This window comes from Chiloscyllium plagiosum, chromosome 11 (genome assembly GCF_004010195.1).
Source record: "Chiloscyllium plagiosum isolate BGI_BamShark_2017 chromosome 11, ASM401019v2, whole genome shotgun sequence".
NCBI classification, from domain to species: Eukaryota; Metazoa; Chordata; class Chondrichthyes; order Orectolobiformes; family Hemiscylliidae; genus Chiloscyllium; species Chiloscyllium plagiosum.
The window spans coordinates 17,129,367-17,146,631 of record NC_057720.1 but is presented as its reverse complement, the minus strand read 5'-3'; the positions used below and the strand labels follow the sequence as shown (position 1 = coordinate 17,146,631).

Genomic DNA, 17,265 nt, shown 5'->3' with positions numbered 1-17,265 from the left:
AGATGGAACAAAAGTTAGAGATAACAGTTAAAGATAACGGATCGAACGATATGAGGAAAAAGTGGAAAAGGGGTACTTAGCCACGATCTTATTGAATGGTGATTAGCCACGATCTTATTGAATGGTGGAGCAGGCTGAAAGAGCCAAATGACCACCTTCTGCTGCTATATTCTATGTTTCACTAAGGCAGTAGATAGGGAGAGCAGATGACTTTTACAAGAGTAGTAATTTTTAAAAACAGAGGGATCATCCCCACAGGAAAGAAAATTTATCAACAAAGCGACTACATTCTCCAAACCCACCTGTTTACAGTCGGCACATAATTTATGGTGAATTATTAAGTCAGATTGCTCTTTTATTAAGCTTAAAGGTATTGCAGACTTTTACAGGTGTTTCAAATATAGTGTTCTGTATATGTGCATATTTCAGCTCTTTGTTCCAAATTGAGAGCTAAATCAGATGTGGTGAACATTAATGGATCTGATGTTCTTTTCTCATTTTTCTCACATTTTTCTGAACATGTGTTTATAAGTGTGCAACTTAATTTTGTGAAATTAGTCAGCAAACGTAGGCAAATAATCTAAACAGTATTCACACTCACTGCAGCAAGGAGAGTAAAAGAACAGTCAATTCTAATAATTTGCCAAAACATGTTATTTTGATTTTAGAGTTCTCTTCTTCTAATAGCACTTAGAGATAGGCAAACATGGACAATGATCCACTTCCCAAAACGTTTGAGTCCTTGTACAGACCAGTTACTTCCTACCAACTGAATGCAAGCTGTATAGTTGTCTAGTAGTGATAACAAGTCTTGAAGGAGATGAGCAGTTGTATAATACAATTTAGCTGATGACAATTACTCACTTTTATAATTTTTTTTGACACATGTAGACAAGACCAGGTGAGGATGACAGATTTCCTTTCCTGAAGGACATTAGTGAATCCGATGAGTTTTTCTGACAATCAGCAATAGTTTCAAAGCCAAAAGTAGATTCTTAAATCCAGATTTTTAAAAAATATTGAATTCAAGTTCCACCACCTGCTGTGGTGGGATTCAGACCTGGGTCCCCAGAACATTAGCTGAGTTTCTGGAAAAATAGTCCAGTGATAATGCCATTAGGCCATCACCTCCCCAGTCATACGTACAAAACATTGATCAGTAAGGAAGTAAAAGTTGATTTTTTTTAAATCCTAGAGCAGAGTCCCAAGGCAGGCTGATATTCAAAGCAACTGCTGCTGGATTCATTTGGGGAGGTCAAGGGTGTAGGTGCTGGGCCCTGACCAGTTTAGGTGGCCCATGGTCTCTAATTCTTTCCCAGTTTTGTGTCCTAAAAAAGATTCTTTAGTTTCACCTCACTAACACAACGCGGTAGAGAGCAGTTCAGATAAGAAAGCTCAGCTGGCCATGGAGATGGCCCAGAGAAACTGAGTTAACAGATCAGCTCATTGTCGTACTCTGCAGCAAATGTGGCAGAGGCAGCCATGCCAAAGGCGATGATTAACACGTTGACCACTATACCGCAAACCATTGTCTCATGAGACGAAAGGCTGCTACCACATAAAATATCTTAAAATAATGGTCAGCATTCTTTTCCCTCAAAGGAGGGTTCATTCCAATGTGGTAAATTTGTTTTTGTATGAATTAAATGCTAATTGGTTTGTTATTTTCGCTTAATACCACGATACAAGTAGAAGGATTTTATTGGACTTTTTTTTTAGAGAAAAATGATTGACCTATGGTGTTAACCCTCAGCAAAAATTCAAATGTTTTGGGTTACAGAGAAAGTTTTCTTTTTCATTTACATTTGGACTTCATTAGTATGTGGTAGCAATGCATTGTTTACTCAAAAGGACCGATATGTGAAGATTAATGGTTATAACCACATGGACATATGAATGTTACTGCCTGAATCTGCTCCATAAAATAATTTATTTGGATATCAAAGGGAAGTTGTTTTCAATAAAATCTGTGAAGGCACTTCATGACCTGGGTCTTGGTAGCAATGCCATAAATTATCTGCAATTGGAAGTCCAATAGCATCATCAGAATGACGCAATATAAGCCTTGCATAGTTCCACTCTTATCTAGCCATGTATAGCAAGAACATTTCTGTCAATGGTTTCTCTTTTCATAATCACTAGAGATGCCTAGGATCGTCCTTTTGATTGTACTTTTCCACTTTGGTAATGTTAACTGCAGATAAAGGGCTTCGCTTCCAAAATTATGCTGACACCACCCAGTTCTACTTCTGCATCACATCTTGCAATGTTCCCACTGCTGTGATGTCAGATTGCTTGCCTGCTGTTCAGCTGTAGATGAGCACTGGGAAGAACAAAGCACCCACACTTTGCCTCTCTGCAAACTCCAAAACCTAACTGTTTTGAAATATACTGTTCACAACCTTGCCTGAGTTTTCAGCCATGTAGCCTCTGAGGGTAATTTTAACTGTACCTGTGTAGTGTGACACTAACAAGATCAGATTGGCCACCAGTTTTTTCAGAACTTCCTTGGCCAGTCTCCCATCCTCAATCCTTCTAAACTTCAGTTCATCCAAAACCCTGCTGCACATATCCTATCCTGCAATGTCTCCTCAAGGCAATTTTGTAGCCCATAAAGTTTATTTGTCAGCATACTGTTGCGATGAAAACATAAGAGCATCATCTGGAATGATTAACACCACTCCCTTATAAGCAACATGTTTTTGTAACACATGGACTTGGTTTATCCTTTGTTTTCTAAGTAAAATAAGCAGCCCTTTTTCTGTGGAAAATATTTTGCTTAACTATTTACTTATGAGTTGTGTTCAAAAAACAAAAAGGGGAAAGGAAGAGAGAAATCTAGCAAATATACTTTGCTGTCCTGTGATTATTCTTCATGTGCATGTGTAAATATATGGTAGAAAGAAACTGTGATTTAGTTTTTTAAAAATGGATTTAGAGAACATTAAGATCTCAGTAAGTCAGTTTAGTTAAGCTCTCCCTTCCTGAGAATGCAACAGCAGATTTCTTGAAATGAGAGAGCATCTTGAAGTAACCTGATCATCCTATTTATATACTATGATGTGGACAAACAGTGAGGTAAAAGTTTAAATAAAGACAAACAGTAATACAGTGTCTTCAAATGTAACAAAGGATTATTGTTTACTGTAGAGATGTATCAAAAATTCCTCATTCTCCATAATATTCTCCAATGAAACAGAAGTCCAGGCAGCTTCTTTTCTGACATATATCACATGTACTTAAGCAGTTTAGCAAAATACTATGCCATTGGGTCGCACTTAAGACCATAAGAAATAGGAACAGCAGTAGGCCATTCAGCCCCTTGAGCCTCCTCAGCCTTTCAGTAGAATCATGGCTGATCCAACAGTTCTCCTATCTACCTTCCTGCTGTTTCCCCGTAACCCTTGATTTCCCAATTGATCAAGAATCTTATCTATCTCCGCCTTGAATATTTACAAGGACTCTGCCGGCAGCTCTCTGACAAGGAGTTCCAAAGACTCTTAAACCCTCTGAGACAAGGAATTCCTCCTCAAACTCAGTCTTAAATTAGTGCCCCTTTATTCTGAGACTATGCCCTCTGATCCTAAACTGTCCCATGAGGGGAGCAGCCCCTCAGCATTTACCCTGTCAAGCCGCTTAAGAATCCTATATGTTTCAATGAAATCACCTTACTCTTCTAAACTTCAGTGAGTAGAGCCCCAACCTGTTTAACCTTTGCTCATAAGACAATCCCTTCACACCAGGATCACGCAAGTGAATCCTCTCTGTACTGTCTCAAATGAAGAAATATCTTTTAAATAAGGGACCAAAACTGCTCCCATTACTCCAGGTGTGGTCTCGCCAACACCTTGTTCAGTTGTAGTAAGACTTCCCTACTCTTATACTTCAACCCCCTTAAATAAAGGCCAACATTCAATTAGCCTTCCTGATTACCTGTATGCTAAATACCCCATGGACAAGTACCCCAAATCCCTTTGTGTTGCAGTTCTCTGCAGTTTTTTGCCATGGAAATAATAATCTGTTTTGTTCTCCTTTCCAAAATGAACAACTTCAATTATACTCCCATTTGCAAACTTTTTGTCCATTTGCAAACTTTTTGTCCATTTGCCCCATCATGTGTCTCTCTGTAAACTATTAGTATTTCTCTCTCAACATGCCTTTCCACTTATTTTTGTTTTTCTGCAAATATGGATTCGGTATATACACTTCCTTCCTCCAAGTTATTAAGATATATTATTAACAATTGCACTCCCAGCACTGATCCCTTGTTACAGATTGCCAACCTGAAAAAGAACCCCTTATCCCCGCTCGCTGTTTCCTGCCCATTTGCCAATTCTCTATCCATGCCAATATACTACCTCCAACACCATGGGCTCTCATGACTTCACACATACAATCTCTTTATAAAGTAAAATATCGTTTAAGCAACATAAAGTAAAGGTTCTGATTAATCGTTTTATTGAATATATTTATTTCTGTCATTTTCAGTGATTCCTGACAGCCATGTTAATGTAGAGAGACCACGGCCTTGTAAGTTGGATTTAATGTTATTCTAGCATTATAATCGATATGTTCATATGGATAAGAATTTTCTAATGGCAGTAACATAGGTTATAATGTTGCATTTGCAGTGATTTGTCAAAAAAAACTTCTAAATTTCTTTTTCTTTTGTAAAAGTGCTACTCATATGAATTGTACTATTTGATAAGGTGTCACACATTTAGGCTACTTAAGGTAAGAACCAGTGATGTTGGGGAGTATAGTAAACTAGCACAAATAGAGGAATAGCTAACTAATAGAAGACAGGGAGTTGGGATAAGAGAGGGCATTTTCATGCTGGTAACCTTTGACTAGAGCTGTGCTACAGGGATCACTGCTGGGGCTACATATATTTATAATATATATTCATGATCTGAGGAGAGTTAGAATTTGGAGTCAGACAGCTGAACCAAGTTGACCTTTCTACCTCTATGTTCACAATATAGTAGATTTAAAGCCTTCAAAAACCATCAAAGTTGACCCCACTGTTCCGAATCAGACTTTTGAGTAGCCAATCTGAGATTCTGCAAATAATCAATTCCAGACATTGGTTTGTATCTTAAACCAATTTATTAACAATGTAATAACTTTAGGAGAGCAAAATTAAGTAATCTAATTGGTCTATGTTATAAAACTCAAAAGCCTTCATTTTCAGCCCCATTAACACAAAAGACAGACAGATGCGCAAATAAATGTGGGGTGGCACATTAGCTCAGTGTTTAGCACTGCTACCTCACAGCACCAGGGACCCAGGTTAGATTCCAGCCTCGGGCGACACTCTGTGTGGAGTTTGCACATCCTCCCTGTGTCTGCGTGGGTTTCCTCCAGGTGCTCCGGTTTCCTCCCACAGTCCAAAGATGTGTAGGTTAGGTGAATTGGCCATGTTAAATTGTCCATAGTGTTAGGTGTATTAGTCAGAGGGAAATGGGTGTGGGTGGGTTACTCTTCAGAGTGTCGGTGTGGACCTGTTGGGCCAAAGGGCCTGTTTCCATAATATAGAGAATCTAATCTAATCAAACACAATTAGAGGATAAATAAAAGAAAATATTAAAAACTGGTCACATTACTCAAGTGGTTTCATAATGTTTTGTTCTGTAAGCAAAGATGATGGTTTCTTGGATGATTTCCTCTGCATCCTGGCTCAACAGAAAATCTGCTATGGAAAACCACCATAGAAAATCACACTGTAGATGATCACTAATAGCAATACTAATCGCAATACCCGTTCAGTATAAAGTATGTCATCCAAACAACATCCACAATTTGTCAATCGCGTTATAGCCAATTCGTGCTGACGAAATGCATGTTATAGCAGAATGATCTGTCTGTCAATTGCTATGCTGTCCATAAAATATTCAATTATTGTTTGCCATATATAATGTCCTTTCCAAGTAACTTGCCTCTGAAGTTACCTTCCTTCCAATAAGTACAATCTCTACTATGAGTTTGTATACAGATGGTTTAAAAGCTTTCTTTCTCATCACTAGGCGATTGTTGTTAAGACTAAATTTTGTCTTTCATTTGACAACTATGGTTTTCAAACTCAGAATTAGGGAAGGATGAAGACCACCAATCTGGTCTATCCAAAACATACAGAAACGCTTCATTATCCTTGTTCCATGTAAATGACGCTTGAAGATGATTGAAATATTCAGCATGATGCAAGAAAGTTAAATCAAGTTGATTGCAACACAGTTGACATCTATATATTGCATGAAACTCTAGACAAGACACTGCAGGCATGATTCATAAACAAAGTTGAGCCTCTTATGTGACTTTTTGTTCAAGATATCAATATTTTTTTTTAAATGATAATCCTGCCAGAATAGTATTTTGTTTTATGCACTATGAACCTGTATCATGTATATATCATCTTCTTGTGTTTCAGATATTATTTATGGTCTGGATACCCCAACTGTTGTGGGAATTGCATTTGCAGCGTTTGTGATTGGTGCACTTCTAACAGGAGCTTTGTGGTATATTTACTCCCACACAGGTATGTATCTCATCAATTATTTAACATGGTGCTATCCCTAAAGCAGATTCATCCACACATCCTGGTTAGGATGAGACGGGTCAATAGAATCCCACTAAATCTTGCATTCTCTAACACTTCTAGCGTCTGATTTGTGTTCAATTTTGTGAAGACTTAACCAAAGTAATGCAATGCAAATGTTGAAATCAAATGGCTAATGAAGAATAGATTGGATTGTCTCTAGTATAGAAAAATCAGGAACATTAATTGATTTGTGAGAAGACATTCTGACCCAAAGTGTAAAATACGAATAAGTCATGTGCTACTGCATAAAGTGTGTGAAAGAAATTAGCAATGTTGACAATATGGTGAACAATATCCCTATCAATTCAACTCTCTTTTATCTTGAAGCATTAATATAACTGCACTAATTTGCTCAGATTTTTCAGTTTGATGTTAAAATATGGATTTATATCCAAGTGAACATGAAAGAATTGAGAATATTAAATTGAAATACTAAATAAACAGAGCTTTAATAAAACAACGAATTGCAGATGCTGGAGATATGAAACGAACAAAAACAAAAATTGTTGGTGAAATGTAGATCTGTCAGCATCTGTGGGGGGAAAACCAAGTTAATATTTCAAGTCCAATGATGCTCCCTCAAAATGGAACAGAATTAAACCAAGCTGTTGATTCTCACAAGGCTGGCAAGCATAAAACAGATATGTTATTAGATGAAGAGACATCAAAACTGAGAACGTTTTAATCAAGATTCAAGACTTTATATTGGGAATACATTATTTCACTGCAGCTTTTTAATCATGTTATGCATAGATTGATTTAACTTTTTTTTTTAAAAATTGAGTAATCTACTAAACCACTTAAGGGGTAGAGAATTCGATACAAAACGAATATAAAGAATCCTGGAAATCTGAAATAAAAACAGGAAATGATGAAATATTTAAAAAACTAAAACCTAAATGGTTCACTACTTGTCACTTCAGGAAAGCAATTCAGCTATCCTTACTTGATCTGCCTACATATGACTGCAGCCTGAGTGCAACGTGGTTCACTCTTAACTACTCGATTAGGTATAGGCAATAGGTGTTGGCATAACCAGTGAAACTCAATTCCTGAGAACAATTTTTTTAAAATGGAGCTGGCCTGACTGAACCCCTGAAAAAAGAAACAGAGTTAGCGTTTTAGATATGTGACCCTTCATCAGGTCACATATGTAATAGATGAAAATGTAATAGATTTTGAGCATGGGAAATGAGGGTGGGAAGCAAAACAGAAATGAATGTCTAATGAGAAGGGCAAGAGAAATTAAATTACAGTTTTATGGTGCACGGTCAAAGAAAGTGGTATTAGGACAAGTAGAGGAACGTAAGGTGTGATAATGGCAGCTGTAATTAACAGAAAAGTTGATGTTGGAGTACTAAATGAATGAATAAATAAAAAGCAAGAAGAAAACATAAAAACAGAAAAGCAAAATGGGGCCAGAAGTTATGGTCTAATATTGTTAAACTCCGCATTGAACACAGAAAGATTTGAAGTTCCACTGTGATAAACTTTATTGGAACACTGTGGCAGGCTAATGTCAGAGATGTTATGATGAAAGCAAGGTGGAAAATTATTATGACAGCTGACTGGAAGCTCAGGGTAACACTTGCTGGATGGACAGAAGGTTTCCACAAAGCAGTCGCCCAGGATGCATTTAATCTCCCCGAATGTAGACTATGAGCAGTGAATTGAGCATTCTAAATTGAAAACAGTACAAGTCAATTTCTCTTTATCGTGGAGGTAGCATTAGAGACCTGGAAAAGGGAAGAAAGGGCAGTGGTTGTATTTCATGTTTTTGCAGAGAAAAGGGCTACAGGAAATGGAAAAGGATTTGTAGGTGTTTGATGAACTGAACAGGTCTTCAGAAAGTCTACTCAGAAAACTGAAGGGAGATGACGATAATGGTGAAGGAAGATCTTTGAATATAGATCAGAAGTCACAGGTAACCAGGTTATAGTCCCAACAGGTTTATTTGAAATCACATGCTTTCAAAGCGCTGCTCCTTTGTCAGGTGGAGTGAAGAGAAGCCCATAGTTTATAGGCAGAGAGATGAAAAGATCGTACAAGTGGTGTGAGTGGGTTGTCGACAGGTTGAATAATAAGTCTCTGAAGGTGATCAAAAATGTCAGATGGTGTGAGTAAAGTGTGAATAGCAAGTGAAGGGATAATCTATAATCCAATTAATTGAGACAGAGATAATTTCAAAAACTTAAAAATAAGGTGGTGCTGGAAACCAACCAAATTGCTGGAATAACATGATAGATATGAGTCACATGCTGAGGGTCTAACAAAGTAACAAATAATCCAATACTGTACAAACTAAAGTAGAGAGATTATAACAAGGTATCAAGGTGATGGTGTCAAAACAGGACAGTAAGGATGATTTTACAGATTGTGTGTGATTTCAGATAAGCCTGTTGGACTATAACCTGGTGTCGAGACTTCTGACATTGTCCACACCAGTCCAACACCGACATCTCCGCGTTATTGAATATAGAGGCTGGGGAGGTAGAAAATGAGTATAGGTGGAACACGTGTTGTGGTTATGGGAAGGAAGGAATGGGTGAGAATAATGAAGTTGAGTGGGAATGATCAGTAATTCTGTAGCCTATGAGAAATTAACCTTGCATTTCATTGAATCATGCTAATATAAGTCCGATTCCACAGTCAAAATTACTTCCATTCATTTTTGTTTTCTTTTCATGGAACCAACTTTTAAAAATTTGAGTTTTGTTTTAAATGGGCTCTCAAAAATATCAGGAGTAGGAGAATAATGAAAAAAAATTGATGTAGCAGGCACACTAACAGAAATTCAGCTCCTGTTAATCTGTTGATGGGCTAAAATTGACTATGGTTATGGAGAAGCCACATGGTATTGACGTGCCCACTTGGGTGAAATGTGCAAATAGATCACAGCAATAGAGATCTCAACAGTGGAAATACTAATATTGCTCTGCCTCTCACAGATCAAATATAAATCCAAGATACTTTTTTTTTGTGTTTTACTACAAGTTCTGTTTGGCAGAGTCTCCTGTTGAAGTGTACTCCCTTCTGGGCAGTAAGTTCTCCAGGAAATGGCAAGATTTGTATCATAAAACTGTTTCCAGTTGTGAGAAAGATCTTTTATAGTTTCTGAATTCAATATTGACTTATATTATTGCTTAGCAAGATGTGTTAGAACGCTAATTTTAAAGTCATTGGTGTGCTCTGACGCTGCATTATTTAATTACATAATAAAATAATGATAATAAAGGTCCGGAACATCTGGGGTTGTACAGGACAATCCAGTCTTTAGCTGGTCCGAAAACTGTCAAGTACTGGTGGCTTCACAACCAGCATTTTGAGCCATAATCCATTTAGCAGGAGCTGTCATTGTTCCTTTTCTTGTCTGCAGCAATCTTGATGTGACTAAAATGTGAAAGATTGCATGGTTTCCCTATTTTGTTTTCACCACACCCTGCCCTGCCCCCATCCCCAACACTGGCAGGGCTCTCCATTAGATGGAATCATGTCAACATGCATTCCAAAGGTCTTCATTTTGGCATTCTCCAACAATGTCCATTCTATTTGGTTAACATGGTCAACATATTTGATTGATAGAGGTCTTATATTGATTTCAGCAATTTTGCAAGTACATTTCTTTACTGCATTTGCTAATTGTTGGTGTGATTTTTGTCAATAGTGGTATTTTCCTGTTTTTTATTCATTCAGTTTTGTTCAAAGGACTTTAATATGAACAAGGAGCAAGAGGAGGCCATTCAATAAGATCATGGCTGATCTGATTTTAAATTCAATCCTATAATCCTCCCCGATAATCTTTTATCCCTTTGGTAACCAAGTTAAGAAACGAAAAGACAATCAAATTTGTGAAAGATTTTGATGAGTTAATTCAGGAGAAACTAGTCCTAGCGAACATCATAACAGCAGCTATTAAGCCTAAATGTAAGCTCATCACCAAATTATAAGGAGAAGTTAAGAGATTCTCTTATTGTTTAATTAACACTGAGCTTTGTTAGGGATGTCAGTGCTGGAACTATAACCATAATATCTGTTAGAGTTGAAAAGTAAAGCTTCAAAGTTTATGGGAAACAAGTAGAAGAGTAAGAAAACATAGATTGCAATTAACTGGCTGTCTCCCATGCTGTAAAGTAAATTTAGTGAGGGAAAGTAATAGTTCAACCATTCATTTACTTGATTTGCTTCACGTAAGTAAGCCATTGCTTTATATGTATTGGTGAAAATCTAATTAAACATTAAGTGCTATCTACAAGATTAATTAAAATGTAATGGTTGAATAAGAATGGTTGTATCTCTGCTGTAGAATCTGTTCCTTTGCCATAATTTTCCAGTTTCTGGATTAGTGATGCTGGAAAAGCACGGCAGTTCAGGCAGCATCCGAGGAGCAGTAAAATAATTTTCCAGTATCTGGTGCTGGGCTGGTAGCTTTGGTATTGATGGTTTTCTGAGGAAATGCTGAGTATTTGTTTGCATGGAAACATGTTTTGTTGTTTTTTTCTTAAAATATTCAAAGCCATGCAAATAGCACTGAAAACCTGCTCATTTGGCTCTTGCGAACTGGTTCAAGGTACAGCAGATAAAACTGAATATGTAACTTAAAAATTAATGTGTGAAAGAACCAATTAGATCCAGAATAAAGAAAAGCAATCAATTAATTGCACAATGTTTCTTTGTGCCAGATATATGCACAAGCCCATATTTTATCAAGGCTGCTTGAAAACACTGAATTGTTCATTAATTTGTATATAGGGAAATGATTGAGCAGCTGGCGGGTCACATTGTTGACCTGCTGTTTCAGGTCGAAGAGCAAGCCCATATTGTGCTTCAAGTATACAATAAAATTAAGTTAGTTGTTCAAAAGTTCAGAAGAACTATACCATCTCTCTTGATACTAATTTTATCAAACAGCTGTGTGACTGTAGGTCAGAGATATTTCTTAAAATTATAGGGACGAGTCAGGCATGTATAAACCTGCACCAGAGGAAAAAAAAATTGTCTCCCTAAAGAGAGAATGACGTTAGTTAGTTATCACTTTCTCTTATTTATAAAGCTCAAAATTTCCAGAGGGTGAAAATAGCAAAATATTCCACTGTAATGTGATTGTACTGAACATAGCCTACTGCCTTTTCAACATCCGTTGAATTTCAACAAAAGGTATAATGGCTGTCTGAATTACTAGTATTCAGCCTTGGAGGTAGAAACTGAGTTCAGTGTCACCTAGTATAGCTCATTGAATGCACATTGTTCCATTTAATTCATGTTTTCCCATATCTCCCTGTGCATATTATGAATTATGACCAAAATCCAAATGCATTCATCTCAAAAACAAAAAGTGAGCATCTTCCTCCTAAACCTTGAGGATTAGAGTTCAGCTTCCTGCATTACTTAGTAACTCATTTATGAAATGGTTCAAATTTGGTTACATTAACACAAGGTAGTAAATGTTTCTTAGACAGCTATTGTCACCATCTAGTTTTTGGTTTTTAATAATTCACCCCTGGAAAAGTGTTTCTTTTTCCTTACTGATTGTTAGCATTTGCCGGATATATATTTAAATATTGATTAAATCCTTGAAGAATTGTAGACAATCAATTTTTGAACAAGTCCTGATTAAAATAGTCTGACGAAGCAAACTTGAACTTGAAGTCAATAAAAAAAGTCCAGATTTCCTGGACAGGGAATTGTACATATAAGCATGTGCCTCAGACAGATACTGACAAAACAAAAGCAGTTTATAGCTTTGAGCTGGCTCTGTTTTAGTTTAAAAGCGTGCAAGTTTTAAAGACCCTCCGTGGTCTATACACCCCGGCACACTCAGTCAGCTAATCAAGCTTTTTCCAAAGTCAAGCTTAATTTATAACAGACTGATTCTTCTCCTTTTTGGAGACAGTTCTAGTAGCACTCAGCTATTTTCATATATTGAAAGGCAGATTAGGAATTTATCCTTTACTGAACAGTGAACTTATTTCAATAGTTATCAAGTCTAGTTCAGCCCTTAAAGCTATTTAAATAAAGTTTTTACTATTATATGGTTCAGGAAATGGTTAAGAGTGGTATTGAGTTACCAAACTGGGATAGCAGCAGGGGTTCGTGGCCTGTTCTGATTTTTGCATAAATCTGTGATGAATTATTTTTTTTCACTTGGCACTGAATTTCAGAGCAGAGAGGCCTTGAAAAGGGATTCTGATTAAACAAAAGCACCTCCTCCAGTGGGATGGAGAGAAAAAAGGGTTTCATGGCTTTCAAAAGCTATGTCCATTTATAAATTGTTAATACACTAAAGTATTGACTGATTTTGCAGAGGAAGAAACTATAATGGGGATGAATATGATATAAACCTTAAACTTTATATATCAGAATAACCATTGGTAAAGATGTTTTATTTCAGCTCTGTTGTTGTTTGCCCGCAAATCCATGACTAAATTTATTAGGGTCTTGGTATTTGGTGGTCAGTTAATTGACGGTGGTTTATGTTCTGCAGGTGAAACAGCTGGAAGGCAACAAGTCCCCACATCACCTCCAGCATCAGAAAACAGCAGCACTGCTCATAGCATTGGTAGCACACAAAGCACTCCCTGTTCCAGCAGCAGTACAGCCTAACCCAAAGGGAAATAATTGTGAGGAAATGGAGTATAAAGGCAAGATTCAAAGTGGCTAATTGTTGATGTTAATATCCTGAAGATAAAAGGAAGATCTTCATTTGCCTTCAAAAGCTCAGATGTATGTTCAAGGCAAGAAATCATCTATGTTGCTTTATACTTTAGGTAAACTGACTTTACTCGAGTGTATAACACTATATGTGACAAAACTACTAATTACCCTGAGTTGGGAACTTGCTAACCATTTATGGGTTCCTCATGTGAAATCTTTCTCAGTGCTGCTTTAGTTCTAGAATGCAGCTGTTTAATTTTTCCTGGGATTTATGCAAACACCAGCAACTTGCTGAGTGTAGAAATGACAATGCCAAGCACTAATTAATTAATAAGAATCAGAAACATAATTTTCATAAACAGAAACACTTTTAATACAAAGCACAATTAAACATATTCCAGAGAAACATTTGTAAATAAATGTATACAAAAAGTACCAATTAGCCCCAATTATGATATTGTGCAAATTGTGGCACCAGGTTTCCAAAAATATTGACAGCTTTAAGGTTATCGTACTTTTTGGGAAATTGAACAAAAACTTAAAATGATGACCAACTCTAAGCTTTCTGCTGCTCCTCTCAGTGACTTGGACATCTTTTTTAAAGATATAAATTGATTATTTGGCAGCAGTTATTATTTTAAGACACAAATGGGACATTTTAAGCACACTCTGAATTTGTTATTTGTATGTATTTTTAAAAGCAGGTGTTCATCAATGAGACTGACTCGAAGTTGTCCTATATCATGAATGTTCAATTTTGTGCAGCTCAGCAAACTGTGTTCTTCACGGTACTGAATATTGCATACTGTACAGTTGAATGTATTTTACTTCCTGAATTAATAATGTATTCCTGTATATAAACATTTAAAGAACTCTCTAGAGCAGAGTACAGAGTATTTTAGTAACACATAAGCTATATTTTTATTGTATTTTGAATTTTTGTGCAAATATTCTAAGGACAAAATCAGTGATCCACACTGCCATTGGGGAGTTAAAGTAATTGTGAATCCAGATTGGATAATCTGAGACAACTACAGCGTGGTCACTCGATCTCTGATCTGCACTCCTTATTGAGGGTGGCTTTCCCACTAGCACTGCAGGATTGCTGAATTGACCTTTGTTCTTAAAGTTACATAAATTAAGTTCATCTATCTGCAAATGTGTATTAATTTTGCTAACTGTGAATTTTCATTGAATTTTATTATGTACCTTTGCTACTTTGCCTCCAGCTTTTTACTTATTCCCCTCAGAAGTTCTGATTAAGATCATTTGTTTAATCAGAGTCAGTTTTAATGAAAGTGATTGGGAAGGCCCATTTTTATAGTTTGATAATATGCTAAGGGCATATTTAAGGTAATGTGTCTGAGTGGTATAAGGCACTGGATTTGGTTCCTGTCTGATTAGAAGGCACTGCTGCCAAAGCACTTCAGTGACACCTTTGGGTCAACAACTGGCAGTTCTGATTTAATTGGTGAAAGTATGCTGTTTCATCAGGGCTCTTGGCGAGCAGTGGTAGTGTCTCTACTTCTGAGTCAGAGGATCTAGGTTCAAGTCCCACCTGCCGAAGAGATATGTTCAAACAGGCTAATCAAAATAAATAACTACAGGCAACATCTGACTTATTTTAAAATTCTGTTACCATGAAGTCTATAACTTTACTTCTTTTCTCACCCCATTGACAACTAATGATACCACACCAAATGTGTGCACTTTCTTAAGGCTGGTAACTGAGGTTGCATGTGTTTAGATTTAGACTCAAAGATGTGGCTCCAAAGGTGATTTTAAATTTAATTAAATGTTAAGCTTTAATTTTAAAGAAATACCACCAGAATAGTATGCTTAAACTTCCTGTTGTGCATTCATCATTTTTGGAAAAAAATCAAATGACAAAATGATCAATGCAGTTAGACACAGATTCCTATTAAGCAACTCATTTTTATTCCCTTATTCAGTTCATTTCTGAGTGAACTGTCTATGAATGAGCAATTTAGCACTTTAATTCTCTTTAACTTTCCACACGCCAGGGCAATATCACAATTTACTAATCTTCCTGTCTGTATTAAACCCATGCTAGCCAGTTGAATAATGGGTGTAAAGTTTTCAGAAACATAATTCGTACATATTGCTATTCTTTTCTCTAATTTACATAGTGAATTGGCTGCTGGCATGTCCTACTGACTATTTTACAAAAATACAGGTTTCTGGTAGCTTGATATTAGGTGATAGTTACAGTTAACACTTTTTTTGGGCAGCTGTTACTATAATACTTTGTTTTCTCATCTGTTTTCCAAATTGATTGGTGAAATACCCTCTTGGGATTATTTTCTCTTTTCATGACACAAATTTAAAATATTTGAGTTAGACTGACTGCCTCAAAAGTAGTGACATTATGACTTTCACATTATGGTTTCAAAGTTCATATTAATCTCCTTTTTAAGTTGCATGTAAAATCTTTTGTATAGTAGAATTATATGCATGTACAGTATATAAAAATACATTTTGCCCTGACAGCATAATGATGCATAAAGAAAATCATTGAATGTAATGTCCTACAACGCCTTTTTTTTTGTCTTTTGCTTTCTCTCTCTGCCATTGGCTCAAGAATTCCAATGATTCTAACCATTGCGTAAGAAAGGTTTCTGAGACAAACAATAGCAGTTGGATTACCATTAACATTATGGTCGGTTCACTCTGACTTAGTGTGAACTTTGGCAGCTCTGCACTTCTAAATTTCAGTGGGTGTACACCTTCTGCAACTTTGGATGTTTGTATTATATATTACTGTTGGATAAACAATTCATTTAAGATTGTAAATTTTCTGTTCTTAATACTTTGTTCAGCTTTATCTTTAAAATATATCTACCTCACCATTTTACTAAAGGAACAAAGCCTGTACTGCTGGTTGTACCATTTGACTTTTGTAAGTAATTGCAGGTGGTGTCTGTGCCTACTTAAAGGATTCTGTATTCTGTCCATGTCTATTTTTCATATGCTGTTGTAAAGGGATTTGTTGTAAATTTTTCCAAAAAAGTATGATCTTTTGTTATACTATATGATTATGTAAAAATAAAGGTATATCAATTAACAATATTTGCATTTTTAGTAAAATAAACAAACTACTAACTGTAAGAAAGATAAAAAATGAAAAGAGTAAAAATAATAAATTTGCATGTTGCTTTTTCCTACCACATTTGATATCGTGACTGCAATTTCAGCCAGTGCAGACAAGAAAGGCTATTTGACCCAGCTTTGCTCATCTATTCAGAAAAACACTTATCACATTATCCAACTGTTCCTTAAATGATTCCAACAATATTGCCTCCATTTCTGACTGATGCAAGTAATGATTTTCCTTGTGTGGAGAATGTCCTGACATTCAATTTGAATAGTATTTACATTAATATTGTATCATTTGAATAAGAGAAATAAGAACAGCCTTTAATTGATCGTTGTTATCCTATATTGACACCCCCCACACATCTTTGGTCCCGAAATATAGGATAACATATAAATTCCTGTTGTTGTAGCAGGGAGTTTCAGTATGGCAAGGTGCATTGGTTCCTTCTTTAAGTTATCAAATTGGCAAAAACCATTATAAAAAAGATTGAGTAGAGCCCAGGGGCATCTCCACAGGGAGGAAATAAAACTGGAAAAAAGTCCCTGAGAGTTGCTGTCAAGAACCTTCCAGCAGATGGTCATATTGTGTTGGCAGAGCACTGGAAGCAAATTTCCTTCCTGCCCTCTCAGTGAGGAATGCAACACATTGTAAAGAGCCACAGGAGAACGGGGAATAAAATAGTGCAGCATTTTAGAAACATTATGTATAGCTTCTTTGTTAATGAGAAGTCATTAAAAGTCTGGACGTGAAGTGCTTCCATATACCGAGCAATAATGCATAATAAATAGTAAAGCCAACTCATAAAATATCAACCATTTGCTTTCCTCAAAAATGGCATATTTGATTAGATTACTTACAGTATGGAAACAGGCCCTTCGGCCCAACAAGTCCACACCGC

General features: G+C 36.3%; 1 protein-coding gene across 4 annotated transcripts in view; it reads left to right on the top strand.

The window, feature by feature from the left end:
* Positions 1–16,337, top strand: part of tgfbr3 (transforming growth factor, beta receptor III) — a 181,546-nt gene extending 165,209 nt beyond the window's left edge. For all 4 annotated transcript variants that reach the window (XM_043698779.1, XM_043698780.1, XM_043698778.1 and 1 more), the window contains 3 exons: positions 4,489–4,530; positions 6,428–6,535; positions 13,080–16,337. In XM_043698779.1, coding sequence (XP_043554714.1) covers positions 4,489–4,530; positions 6,428–6,535; positions 13,080–13,198 — 269 coding nt within the window. In that variant the 3' untranslated portion in view covers positions 13,199–16,337. The remainder of the gene's footprint in view (positions 1–4,488; positions 4,531–6,427; positions 6,536–13,079) is intronic.
* Positions 16,338–17,265: the final 928 nt, after the last annotated feature.